This window comes from Aptenodytes forsteri, unplaced genomic scaffold, assembly GCF_000699145.1.
Source record: "Aptenodytes forsteri isolate BGI_AS27 unplaced genomic scaffold, ASM69914v1 Scaffold1, whole genome shotgun sequence".
Classification (NCBI taxonomy): Eukaryota; Metazoa; Chordata; class Aves; order Sphenisciformes; family Spheniscidae; genus Aptenodytes; species Aptenodytes forsteri.
Window position 1 is genome coordinate 3,504,821 of NW_008795035.1, and position 13,514 is coordinate 3,518,334.

At 41.4% G+C, this 13,514-nt stretch overlaps 1 protein-coding gene across 2 annotated transcripts; it reads left to right on the forward strand.

Annotated features, from left to right (window-relative positions):
- The first annotated feature begins 2,614 nt into the window (after positions 1 to 2,614).
- Positions 2,615 to 13,206, forward strand: HDC (histidine decarboxylase). Of its 2 annotated transcripts, XM_009276521.2 has the most exons (12): positions 2,615 to 2,687; positions 3,534 to 3,706; positions 4,770 to 4,883; positions 6,273 to 6,395; positions 7,216 to 7,350; positions 8,315 to 8,458; positions 8,709 to 8,775; positions 9,611 to 9,773; positions 9,876 to 9,966; positions 11,144 to 11,242; positions 11,944 to 12,045; positions 12,245 to 13,206. In XM_009276521.2, the coding sequence occupies exons 1-12, from the start codon at positions 2,660 to 2,662 to the stop codon at positions 13,001 to 13,003; spliced, it is 1,998 nt and encodes a 665-aa protein (XP_009274796.1). In that variant the 5' UTR covers positions 2,615 to 2,659; the 3' UTR covers positions 13,004 to 13,206. The 2 variants fall into 2 exon arrangements, with proteins under 2 accessions (XP_009274796.1, XP_019326874.1); XM_019471329.1 differs by lacking the exon at positions 11,144 to 11,242 and having other exon boundaries at positions 2,660 to 2,687; positions 12,245 to 13,003.
- Positions 13,207 to 13,514: the final 308 nt, after the last annotated feature.

A 13,514-nucleotide genomic window follows, 5' to 3' on the forward strand; every position in this document is an offset into this window, starting at 1 on the left:
TAGAATTGGCAGTTAGGAAAAAATCCTAAATATTAGGCCTAGTATTGGTATAAATTTGGCAAATTTGGTCCCGATTGGCAAATTTGACCCAAAAATAATCCTAAGATGATAAAAAATGGAAAATCTGTGGTGGTGGTTTTCAGAAGAATTATTTTCAAGGATATAATCATGCTCAGCTGGTACTAGGACTTGAAGCAAGCCTTGTGCTGTGACTAACTGGAAAATTTAGGGTTTTTTTCAGAAACTACCCATTATGTCACTAGCGAATGCAGGAACCAGTTAGTCATGTTAAATGTGCTGGTTAGGCATCGCTCCAATTGAATTACTCTGTGATCAAAACGACGTTTGTGTCCTCACATCCCACAAACGTAACTACACTTTAATCTCTGTGAACTCTTAATAACGATAAGAATTTTGGCGTTAATCTGAGTAGTGATAGTGGTAATGTGCACGTCCAAATGGAGAATTTCCCACGGTTTTGACGGCACAGACCTTTCTAGCAAACAATGAAAAGAACCTTTTCTATTCATTCTGCTTCCTGTGAGCAAATAATCTATTCCTCATGGTCTGTAACAAAATCCTTCCAAGTGCGGGGTAGCTATAACAAAAATTTATCGCCAGCAATATTTACCCTACCTGTAATTCATTACCACCTATTTTATTCTAGTTCCGAACGGGACCTGCTGTTTGTTCTCTTCTGCACAGAACGAGAAACCAACCTGATGAAACTATCACCTTTGAGCCGAAGGCGTAGGGTATATGTCACATGGAATATTTGTTGTGTAGCTTAGCTCTGAAAACACTGTTAGAAGTATTGCTCCTTATTTGCTGTTCCAAACTGAAATCATAAATGTAATTAGCTGCCAGCTTTCTTTGAACAGACATCCGTATATTAAAGTAACATATCAGTTATTTGTAATGAGCTAGAATCTCAGTTTTTGGGAACTCTCAGCTCTTTTTGAGTTGGTCCTGTGCCTGATGCCAGTCCCTTCTCGCCTTCTTTGTGCCCCTTTATGGTAGCATTTACAGTAAAGCCAAAGAGAGGTTCACAAATTGATGTCAAGTGTGTGGGCAGCTTGTTATTTTTTTCCTAATGTTTCCAGAGAAATGTGAGATAAAGCAGATGAATATGCATGTAGTATGGGTTTTTTCTGCACTTCTTGCTCTTCTTTCAATGCCTTTTTTATAATTTTTTTTATTTCAGTATACTAATCTGATGTGCACGTGTCAGAGCATCTTTGTTACAATCTATGAAACAGTTCTTTCTCAAATATCTAATCGCAGCAGAAACTAGGAAAGGTTTTCACACTGTTCTGTAGAAAGTATGCTGTGGAGAAAGAGGTAACAACTTTCTAGAATAATGAGAGCGCGTAGGCTGCATTATAGTACATGAGGCAGAAAATCAAAGCTGCTCTGACAGCCAGTTCTCTTTGGTATGATGAGATCTGTCATGTATCAGACGAAGGGTCTGCCTAGCCTGGTATCCTGCCTCCAACAGGGCCAGCCCTAAGCAGGAGCCCAGGGTATAGCAAAAATAGGGCAAGCATATATTGTACTACGTAATAACTTCTCTTTCTGGTGCTTAGTCCGTAAGTCCTACCTCTCTCTTTTCCCAGGGCTGCCTGGTATCAGTGTAGAGCAAGCGAGTTCCTTCTGGTGAAGATGATAAGCGCCCAACGTTGAGTACAGTGTCAAAGGTCGTGCTGCCAAAGATAGGTCAGGATGTGTTTTCAGGTCCTAAAACTGGAACAAGGGGGAATCTACGTGGCTGTTCTTCCAAACCGAGAGCGATCCAGGTGGAGGACTTGGAGGAATTCTGGAGATACAAGGCCAAATCCCAGTGTTTATGCATATCATACGTGAGAAAAGCAAGCCCGGTGGGGGGAAAAAAATGTGTTTTCCCAGCTCAGCAATTTAAGGTGATACCAGTGGAGGAACATCATCCTGCAGTGTAACCTGGTCGGATCTGGAAGGGTAGGAAATCCACAGAGAGGATCGTGCTGCTTCGTATTGCAGTTCTGGAACTGGCAATAGTTGTAATGCCTTTCCTTCTAGCAGCAAGGGACTGAGAGCATAGGGACTGAAGACTTGTGGGGATGCAGGTGTACTTTCTTCTTGGGAAAACTCAGTCCTACGATTCTTTAAGAAAAAAAAAAAGAGTCCCCATCTGCAGTGTCAAATTTGTTATGTGCTGGTGCCTTGTTTTAATGACTACTGCTAACGCAGTGGTTCGGTGTGCTAGAGTAACATGGCTGCTTTTATTTGGTTTTGGAAGCTCTTGAGCTTTTTCTCCCCCACAAGTCTGATGTTAATGTGTCTTATATTCGTGACATGGATTACTGTGAGACTTCTGAAAGATTGTTTGAAAATGGGGAAGGGTTAGCGCAGAGGCAGCTCCTCTTAGAGATACACTATCATACACATCAAAAGAGCACAGATGAGAACATACGAGAGACTAAAAGCCCTCAGTTGGGAGGAGTTTATAGATAAACACTCACCAATAACCTGCCTACGTTAAACCTTTTCCAGAATGCGTGAGTCTGAGAGATAGAGGGAGCTATAAAGGGTGAAGCAGCTAGCAGGGCACCAGACCAAACTGCCCACAGCTCCTGAAAGGTCGTGGCCCAGGTTTGAAGAGGTGCTTTTAGAAGGAATCGGTATGGAGCCTGAGGAGTACAGACGGAGAGGTGAGTGATCCTCTGCTCTTGGAAATAGGTAGCATTTGCTCACGGAGTTCAACTGTTGTAGGGCTGGGAGCGGTACCCAAAATTAGGATGGGCTATATACTCTTTATTTGCATGCATGTCCTTGAGACTTAGATCTGCTGAGGCTGAGACAAAAATGTGTCCCAGGGTTGAGATGAAATTAATGGATTTAGAGTCAGTGGATGACTTAGGCTTTTTGGTCTCACATTTAAAATACTGTGTGAAAGCTGCAAAACTGTGATTCTGAATAAACTTGTGCTAAGGGGTTATGCACAGCGGCTCTTCCCCGCTGACACCATGAAACTTCAGTGATGCTGGCACACTTCTGGAGATGGGGAGCAAACTTTGGTCCCAGGGCTGGAGGAGATTGCCTAAAAAGTGGAGAAAAGGTGTGGAGCTGTGCAGCGGTTTTCAGAGGATGCAAATGGGGCTATGCTATAACGACAGGGAAGCATGGGGCATTATGAAAATTTAATCTCTGAAGTGCAGTTTCAGCTAATTTGTAGGCAAGAAAATCTGTCTATCAGTAATCGAACAAACTGTACTTGTACCATGATTGTATTTTAAAGGTACGTTTGAACTATTCAATGACGACACTGAAATAACGCTGTGAATGTGTTCTGTCCCCATGAAGCCTGTTCTAGAAGCTGTGTCCCTACATTATTAGATGGGACAAGTAGGGTGTAAGAGGAAGGTTAGTTCCTGTGGCTGTCCTGGGAGCAGTATTCCAAGCCATGTCCAATGCTAATGACAGATTGCGTGAAGTGCTAGTACTACTGGTTAGTTTTCCCGCAATCGGAACTCAAAGCGCTGGTTTGCCTCTTCCAGGGAAGGAGATGGTGGATTACATTTGCCAGTACCTGAGCAATGTGAGAGAGAGACGGGTGACTCCTGATGTACAGCCAGGTTACATGAGAGCCCAGTTGCCGGATTCTGCCCCAATGGACCCAGACAGCTGGGACAACATCTTTGGAGATATAGAGAAGATTATTATGCCCGGGGTAAGAAATAAAGTATAATCACGACAGGAAAAAGCCGTTACTGTCTGGGGTGAACACCAAATCCTGGGAATGCACAGGTTCTGCAGAAGATTTATCTAAATAAGCACCCAAAATGTAGAGTAAGTCTCGCAGACATTATGTCCACAGCAGGATTCTGGAGATTACTGTTGTGTTCCTAACTACAATTTTAGGGGATAGACTGAATGTATTTTTGAAGTATTTTATACATTAAGAATAACTCACGTTTGCTTAGAGGGAAATCAACGATTTTCTGACACTGGTGAATTTAGCTTCACAAGGCCTCTACCTGCTGAACTGGGTCATCTCAATTTCAGAGATGTGGAAACTCAGGCACAGCAAGGTGAAACATCTCTTGGCCAAGGTCATGTACATATAAGACTTGTCTCCTGCTCTTTGAATGTAAAGGTCTCCTTCCTCTTGTACATAAATACTGCAGATTCTGCTAAGGGAGTTCATATTACCTAATTAAACATTTTATGTAAGAAGCTGTTTCAAAGTCTATTTTTAAATTTTCTATATAGATGTTTGCAGAAACTTGGGCTGATGTAGGAGACGTATTCACATTAAACATGCTTACGCTGGTGTCCCACATACAAGCTCCTTCAGGTGTGTAGAGGGGGGCTATACAATTGTAAATTGCTGCATGGAGCTACAGGCAAGCTGTTGTTTGACAAAATGAGTAAGAGCAACTTTGTTGCAAGGATTCCCCTTATAAAGATAAATATTTTGATAAATATTTCTGACTGTTTTGCAATGTTCAAAAGACCATTCTTTCCTGTTCAGGATCTTTGTCTGCCTGTTTAATTCAGATAAATGCTTTTGCTATAACTTGGAATTTATCTAATAACGACACAGTGTTATCATTTGCTAGTGCTACACTCCCGTTGATATTATCTCTGTAGCTTTCTGCTGGCAGATCTATAATTGCACATATTATGTTGCTGTGATCCTTTTCCATCACTTTAAACAGATGCTAATCACTACATCTCGTGCAGAATTTTGTGACATTTTCAGACTTAACTTCTAGATAATTTTGTTCTAGGTAGTCCATTGGCAAAGTCCACACATGCATGCCTACTTTCCAGCTCTTACTTCCTGGCCTTCACTCCTTGGAGATATGTTGGCTGATGCAATTAACTGCTTGGGATTCACATGGGTAATTTTTTGTTGTTGTTGTTATTTTAGATATTAATCTCCTGGGTGTATTATGCAGGAGCAGATCATAGTCATTCTTTCTTGTTCTGTCAGTCAGTATAATTATTTACTTTAACCAAGTGTATGTCGTTTGCATAAATGAAAAATATCACTTGGAAAAAAAAAATAGAATATATAAGAGCAGACGTTACATAGTAGTAAGAGGTGAATGAAGAAAATATACCACTAGGAATGTCTGTTTTCTAATTCTTTGCATATTCCACTGTGAGCATTGTTCCCTGTTGTCTAGTCTCAGCGCCAAGACTGTTACACAAGCACTGCAGGCAATAGAGCAGCCACCATCCGTGACTGCAGGCTCCATTCCAGTTCTCCTGCTCCTTTGAGAGAACACATTTCCTATTTTTCCTCTTCTGAAAATAATTGTTTGGTGGCCTGTCCCAGAATATCCAAGTATTTTCTATCCTCCTGCAGCAGTTACACAGTGCTACTTGGTTATGACTCTACATACCTCAGTAGTGTTCTGAAGCCAATGTTTTCCCCAGTGGTGAAGTTGCCCAGATTTTTAGACGTGTGTCTCCGTGTAAGAAAGCAGTAGATGCTCATAAACCTATAAGAAATTGATGGTTATGGTCTCCAGGTAGTTGTATCAGATTAGCTCACTGCATATACAGAAACATCCATTTCCATGCCCTCAACCTAGTCTTGATAGATTTCTGTTAAATTTGCAATGTAAACCGATTCTTTCATAAGTGGAAAGCTGGACACTGCAGAACAGCTTTCATCTTTCTTTTGCCGCTCTTCAGAAGGCCTCCCTTAACTCTCAGTTGGAAGACGGACCAGTGCCCTTTCTCTTTAGGGACCAAGAGCGTGTCCTTGTGTGGTGAATTGCAGTTCCATGGTTTTGTCTCAAATGGCTCATTGTGATTTTTTTTTAATAACTCTAAAATTATTGATAGTTTAGAAGCTCAACACTGAGGTGATGCAGGTAATCTGGAGAGAGAATTTTAAGGAGGTTGGTGAGAGTCTCTCTATTTGGTGTTCCAAGAGAGCAACTGGTAATGAGCAAGGTACCCGGAGCTCACCCTCAACTGCAACCTTAACATAGAGGTCTGTATTACAGAACTCATCAAGCAACATAGTTTTTATTACAATAGCGTTGTGTTCTGCTAGGTATGGGCCATAGTATTGCACAGTTAGCTGCTTATATATCCAATGCTAGAAAGCTTGTCTTCTGCCTTTGTTGCATCTAGGTGAGACTTCTCCCGAGGCAATTAAAAAGTGTTAATAGCTATTGATTAAAATGTGATACGTCGTTTACTCTAAGGGTTATACTCCTACTGTGTTTGCAGGGTGAATTACAGCCTGACTCTCTTTTTTTGATTTTTTCTAGGCCTCCAGTCCAGCCTGTACAGAACTGGAAATGAATGTGATGGATTGGTTGGCTAAAATGCTGGGCCTTCCAGATAAATTCCTGCACCACCATCCCGACAGTGTGGGCGGAGGGGTATTACAGGTAGGGGAGACCAGAGGTGGCCTCACCAACATTTTGTTTTCACCCAGGTGAACTTCCCTCTGGGTGATAGTTTTCCTGGAGGCAAAAATCAACAGGATTTGCTCTATGGGTCTGAATAAAGACAAATCCCAATTTGACATTACTTTCCCAGATTTTAGTATTAAATATAGAAGATTACAGAATAGGAATTGCTGTTGCTTTTAGTCCTAATTGTGTTATGGTACTCTTGTGGCCTTACTAAGGTTAAATGAGAGTCAGATTTGGTTTCTTCAGTCTGTTTCACACCGCTAAATTATTCACTAAAGTGATTCTTACATAATTAAAGAAGGAATCCTTGTCACTCTCCTTCTGCCAGCAGTCCTCAGCCACACAAGAAATTATTCTTCCTTTTTCTCACGTCTGCTTTGTGTCTCTGAGAGTTGCAAGATCAAGGCCTGAAGCTTTACCTCCTTTCATAAGGCCTAAGCAAGTGTCCCCTGCAGTCAGTGCTGAGGCTCTGTCTTGTTATAAGGAGCTTTGCTCAGGTTTGTGATTTTTATGGGAGGTACTACGTTTTAGCTGCAGAAGAACAAAAGGAAAATGTGATTTATTTACTCCCCCCAACTCGGTCCTGCACGTTAAAAATAGTTAAAAGGCTTTGTTTTGTGTTGCTGGCCCAGAGAGCTGCTCATCAGCGAGTGACTTCCCACTGCATCCCAGAAAAGTGGTAGTTGAAGTAAAAGAGGGGGTGGGCAGCTGAGCGCTCCGATGACTTCAGTAAATCCCTGAGGAGAGCAATGAAGTAGCAGTATGTTGCAGTAAATGAGCAATGTCTTTGCAGAGCACTGTGAGTGAATCAACCCTGGTTGCACTGCTAGCAGCGAGGAAAAACAAAATTCTGGAGATGAAGCTTTCTGAGCCAGACACTGATGAGTCCTCACTCAATTCTCGCCTCATCGCTTATGCGTCTGATCAAGTAGGTTCTTATGGTTACAAAGAAAACAAACTCGCTTCTGCTGTCTCACCCGGACCGTACAATGTGAGCTCGCGTTTCTGTACCAAGAGAAAAAGGCAAACGTGAATGCCTCACAGGCATGAACGCATCCCTCTAACGTTGCTTTCTGCAGATGGGGAAACGAAATCGGTGTGAGATGAGGATTTGTAGGGTCCCAGCAGTCCTCAGGAGGCTGTTTCACGTGACTCCGTTTCTGCACGTCCTTCCTGTTTTTCACAAAGCCTTACTCCAGTAACTAGGCGCTGGTCTCACCCGGCTTGAGCTCTCGTTTCCTCACAGCCTCCTTCCCCTCGGAGAGAGGCGCGCTCGGGGCGTTGCCTCAGTGCCGCTCTTGGTTGCGGTCTCCGCTCTAGGCCCCTGTGCTTGTTCTTGGAGGAAACGTCTACGCAGTACTGTGACTGCCTGCAAACCTCTTCGGTCCTTGGACTCCTGAACTGAACAGTCGCATTCCCCTGTGGAAACGGCAACAGGAGAGACACTCGTGCTGGTTCTCTCTTAGTATAACTTAGAGGGCTGTTTCTTGTGAGGGGTTTTGGTCTACCCCAGCCCAGAAGTAGGTACGCTTCAGGTGTTTTTATCTTCTTATGGCAGGGAGGAGGGAATAAACTGAGCTTGATCCATTTCTAGAGGGTCCTTTAAGATCTGAGGTTTGATAAATGGCCCTCCAAACACAAGGTAAGGATGCCAATTATTACATTTTAGAGACCAGTACCCAAATAAATGGAGCATATGCCTTCCTTGGAATTACAGTGTATTATTTCTTTTAGTTATTCACAAAGAAGAAACTTTCAGACTTGTATTAATATGGATTATAATAAGGATTTTATCTCTGCTTTTCTTGCAACCACTGTCTTTTATAAGGCCATAACTTATCACAGCTGTTCAGCCTCACAGCTTGCTTTCTTACTGTTTCTTTTCTTTAAAGGCGCATTCTTCTGTAGAAAAGGCTGGCTTGATTTCTCTTGTGAAGATGAAATTTCTGCCTGTGGATGAGAACTTTTCCCTCAGAGGTGAAACTTTGAAGAAAGCCGTTGCAGAAGACAGGAAGAAAGGCCTAGTGCCGGTCTTTGTATGTTCAACTTTCTGGTTGGGGGTATTGACAGAGTGTTGTATTCTTAATGTCAACATAAAACTACAGCTGAAACATTTGTCGTGTTAAAATACATTAGCTGAAGGTTAAAATGTACACAAGAATTCCTATTTTATTGAACAAAAAAATTTTAATATCATTTCGACTGTAGGTGATAGCCTCTCCACTTTTAAAGTGTTGCATCCATTTATTAAAACAATGCCATCTTAACAGGTTTGTTTTCTTCTAGGTTTGTGCAACTTTGGGTACAACTGGTGTCTGTGCTTTTGACAATCTCGCAGAATTGGGTCCAATTTGTAAGTATCTTTTTGTCCTGATTTTAAATTATGATAGCACAGAAAAGAGAGTATGAGAATTTTTCATGCCAAAACCAAGGACAGTAGAAACACTGATCAGCTGAGTTTTTCAGATGTGTCTCAAAGATCAGTGGAGTCAGCACAAGACTTTGCAGTGATTTCTGTTGAGATTTAGATTAGGATGCTAAAATACATTCTATTGAAGATGGATGAAATTTGTCAACTGATAAATCTTTAATGTGATTATTCAGGGAATGCAGACTGTACAGGACAGAGTGCAGTACTGTTGTAGGATGGATACATAAATATTTAACCTAGCAAAGGAGTTTTGAAGGCAGTGTTTGGTAGGACATCCTTTGTAGCCACCGGTTCAATAGGTAAATTTGACATGGTTGCAGATTCTATTCCAGCATAAATTCTGCCGAGTAGCTGCTGAAGACCTGCGGCGCTTTCTCTTATGGGTTGGAGTGTGGCTTCTATCTCTGGGTCCTTTTTGCTTGCCACCGCGTCTTTATTCTAGCTTCGTGCAACTGCGTTGTGCTGGGGAAATTCACTTACTAAAAAGGCAGGTGGCAGAAATCAAACGTTAAAAAGGCGCACTCATATGAAATATGGAATAGTGAATTTTGTTACAGAGTCCATCTGATTTCAGCATTATCCTCTATTTTGGGGTTCTGGATCCACAGCTTTAGAATAAAACTAGATTGTCTTGCTTGCTATTTTTGTTGTCAGCCTGTCCGCCTCCTGCAAAAACATGCACCTAGTTTTCAGAGAGGAGATTAAGCATGTACCTTGATTCCTTATGTCCCTTACTTAACAACTTCAATTCCAACAGGTGATGCTGAGGGACTCTGGCTTCATATTGATGCTGCATATGCAGGAACAGCATTTGTATGTCCTGAATTTCGATTGTTCTTGGATGGAATTGAATATGCAGATTCCTTTACTTTTAACCCTTCTAAATGGATGATGGTTCATTTTGACTGCACTGGATTTTGGTGAGTAAAGGCAAAACACAACGCCAAAAACATAACATGCAAATTGCAAAGTCTTTCTCTGCACAGTTCTTTGCTAAATACAGTTCATTCTACAATTGATAGGGTTAAAGATAAATACAAGTTACATCAAACCTTCAGTGTTAACCCTGTCTACCTCAGACATCCCAATTCAGGAGCCGCTGTTGATTTCATGGTAAGTTGTTATTTGAGTTGACATTTTAAATTGCCTATAAAATGTTCAAACAGAATGCGAAATTCCTCACACCCTGGAGTGTGCTTATTTTATAGCTGGTCTTATTACATAAAAGCATAAAACCAATTATACTGAGATTCTAATGCAGATTAAATAGTAAAATTTTGAAGTGAGCCCTGGTTATGAAAATTAATTATAAAATTGCTTTCCAATACAGAGATTGAAGTACTTAAGATCTTTACACAGGTGGGGATCCAGCCTTGCCGCCTTAGTTAGAAGGCTCATTTCTGTGCATCGTGTTGCTGAAGTAATTCCTACTGATGGCATTTTGGCTGGTTTTCCTTGTATCTCTGATATGTAATAAAAAAGAGAAAGGAGTAAGCAATGGAAACACCGTGCTCTGAAACAGCAGTAGAATGAATTAAGGCTTTCTTCAGATTAAGGTATTCACAGGAGAGCTAAAAGGCATTTCTCTTTAGATGCATCTTACAGCAGATTTCAGTCCAGTAAAACAAAAGAATATTCACTGCCAATTGTTGCTGCTATGATCTCACCCTAGTCCTGAAAAGATAATTGTTTTCTTGAAATCAATAGTGCTTTTCACTAGAGAACGTGAGGCGGGGGGGGGGGGATTATCAATGAGTCCCTCTTGTGGTTAAATAGGACCCTGCATGTAACTGTGTAGCTCCCTAGAAGTATTCCTTTACACGTTTTGTCACTCTTTTCCACCCCTGGAAGGGTCTACCCCTACATCAACTCCCGCTGTTTATAGTTGATCTGGGAAAACGTTCAGGATGGCACTTAAATATGCAAATTATAGGAACTGAAGTGAGCACTCAGTCCTAAACTGTAAATGGACACATCTTAAATTGATAATGCTCTTTAAATGCAAAAAGGTTTTGTTATTAGCTGGTAATTAACTAAAAATTCTAAGCGTACCTAGGCCACGGATTAAGGAGAATAGCCAAAATCTTATTTTTGCAAATAATTGAAAAATACGTAGACATAGTGTTTCTTTGATGGCTATTTCCTAGGGTTAGCAGATTTTCAGTAATAGGAAATTATTTGTGTCAGCGGAGATTTCTGACCTGAGTCTGAAGCAACAGAGGTAGCAGTGTAAGGGGACACTCCTGTCTGATGTTTTCGCACCCGCTGACACACCGTTGTGTTTTCACAGCACTGGCAAATTCCACTGAGTCGTCGATTTCGTTCTTTGAAGCTGTGGTTTGTGATCCGTTCATTTGGGGTGAAAAAGCTTCAAGCTCATGTCCGACATGTACGTGAACTAACAATGCGAGCATAAATGTATTATGTTCATTTATTGGTAGCCGAGTTTAATAAATTCTGTGATGCAAAGATGAGTAACGCAAATCCTCTCGCACACAAAGCTTGCGTGTGAATGCTAAATGCGTGCTGATTTTACTCTTAAGCGATCTGTAAAGATCGACTGCGTAGACAAAAGATTTCCTGTACCCTTCTTGGAAGCAATAGGCAATGGAAAGCGGCTCGGTAAGTCGATGCCTTCCGCACATTGCGGAGTACTGATCTGTAGAAGCTTTCTTTGAGGCAAAGGGGCAGCTGTTTGGGAGGCAGGCTGCGATGGCTGGCTGGACCCAGCGCTATGAAAATTTACAGGCTTAAGTCTTTGATGGGGTGCAAATACAAGGGATCATATTGTGGATCAACGGTTGCCGCAAAAGGACTCTAATCTGAGAAGGCACGTTCTGTTTTCAAAGCTGCTTCTAGAAAATTCCTATGTATAGTCTAGTTACTCTTGTTCACTGTCAAGGGTTTGGGCAAATAGAGACAGACTTTAAAATTTTTAGCTTTGTTGTCATTCTTCTGTTTGCTGCCATTCATGCACTGGAATGATGTGTTTTAGTAAGGAAAGGAATTCTTTTTAACTGCTTAATTTAGTGTCTTACAGTGGGTTTGTGACAAACCAATACATAACTACTTTTTTTTCCTTAATTACAGGGTACTGAAACAGCCAAATTCTTTGAATCGTTGGTTAAAAGTGATCCGCTCTTTGAAATTCCTGCCAAGAGACATCTTGGACTGGTTGTATTTCGTTTAAAGGTAAAGATTGGGCCTTTTGCATGTCTCTTTGGAATGAATTGACCACAGCTGATCTCTCCCCAGACATTAAGAACTGTAAATAAACTTTCATCTAAGAATTTGTAACGCTGGAATTCTTACGGAGATGTTTGGATGTCACTGGAAATTCTAACTATAGGGGTTTTTTTGTGTTTTTTTTTCTTATTCATATTTAAAACAGGGTCCCAACTGGCTGACAGAAAAACTCCTGAAAGAACTAAGCAGTTCTGGCAGGCTCTTCCTTATTCCAGCAACCATTCACGACAAGTTCATCATTCGCTTTACTGTAACATCTCAGTTCACAACCAGGGAAGACATTCTGCAAGACTGGAACATCATTCAACACACTGCAGCCCAAATCGTTAGCCAGAATTATGGGTTGCACTGCATCAATTCTGGTGATGGGGCAAGAATCCCGAATATGATAGTTAAGCCTCGTTCTGATGCCATTAGTAGTGCTTCTCAGCTTTATCTAGATGGAGGAAAATACAAAACACCTCCCAGAAAAATAGTAGTTCAGCCTAAGAAGTCAGCAGCAAGTCCCAGTACGTGCGTGATTAGTCAACAAATGAAAGGTCAAGGGGATCCTCTAGATGACTGTTTTCCAGAAGATGTCCAAGGTGTTACCAAACATAAGTTAACCTCTTTTTTATTCAGTTATTTATCTGTTCAAGGCAAGAAAAAGACAGCACGTTCCCTTAGCTGCAACAGTGTGCCAGTGACTGGTGGTCTTGAGCAGTGTAACCCCAAAGCAGCAGCCACCGACAAGGAGTCTCACGCAAACGCCAGAATTCTTTCCAGGCTGCCTGAAGAGGTGATGATGCTCAAAAAAAGTGCCTTCAAAAAACTAATTAAGTTCTACAGCGTCCCAAGCTTTCCGGAGTGTAGCATTCAGTGTGGCCTTCAGCTGCCTTGTTGTCCTCTGCAAGCCATTGTTTAACAAGTGAAAGAGGTTGGCGCTTAAGACCGCTCCAGGTAGAAAGAGAACCAAAGTTTGCTTATTCGTATGCAATACTATGTGTTATTTTGTTCAACGTGTGAGCAGTGGCAATGACCACTGAGAAAATCCCTGTGCTTTTACTGGTGGAAGCCTCGTGTATTTATAGATTAAAACGTCAAATAAATCTCATAGGCATATAACATGAAACTCTCTGGTTTGTAGACTGTGGTAAAGAAAATGCCAATTTCTGCCTTATCGCTCCTGGTAACGGACAGTTTCTGGCTGGTAGGCTAGAACCATTTTGACAAAATATGCTGGCCTCAGTAGGGGGTAAACAATTTAGCGTTCTATTTGCACCATTGACTTTTTTTTTTTTTCAATACCTTGACTTAAACTCTTTAGGCTGCTGTGAGGATCTGTGTGTGCAGGCAATGCCAACATCAATTCTGAACTGTGCAAAAAGAAGGATGTAACCTCTTGTGCCGGTTTTGGCTGGGATGGAGTTAATTTT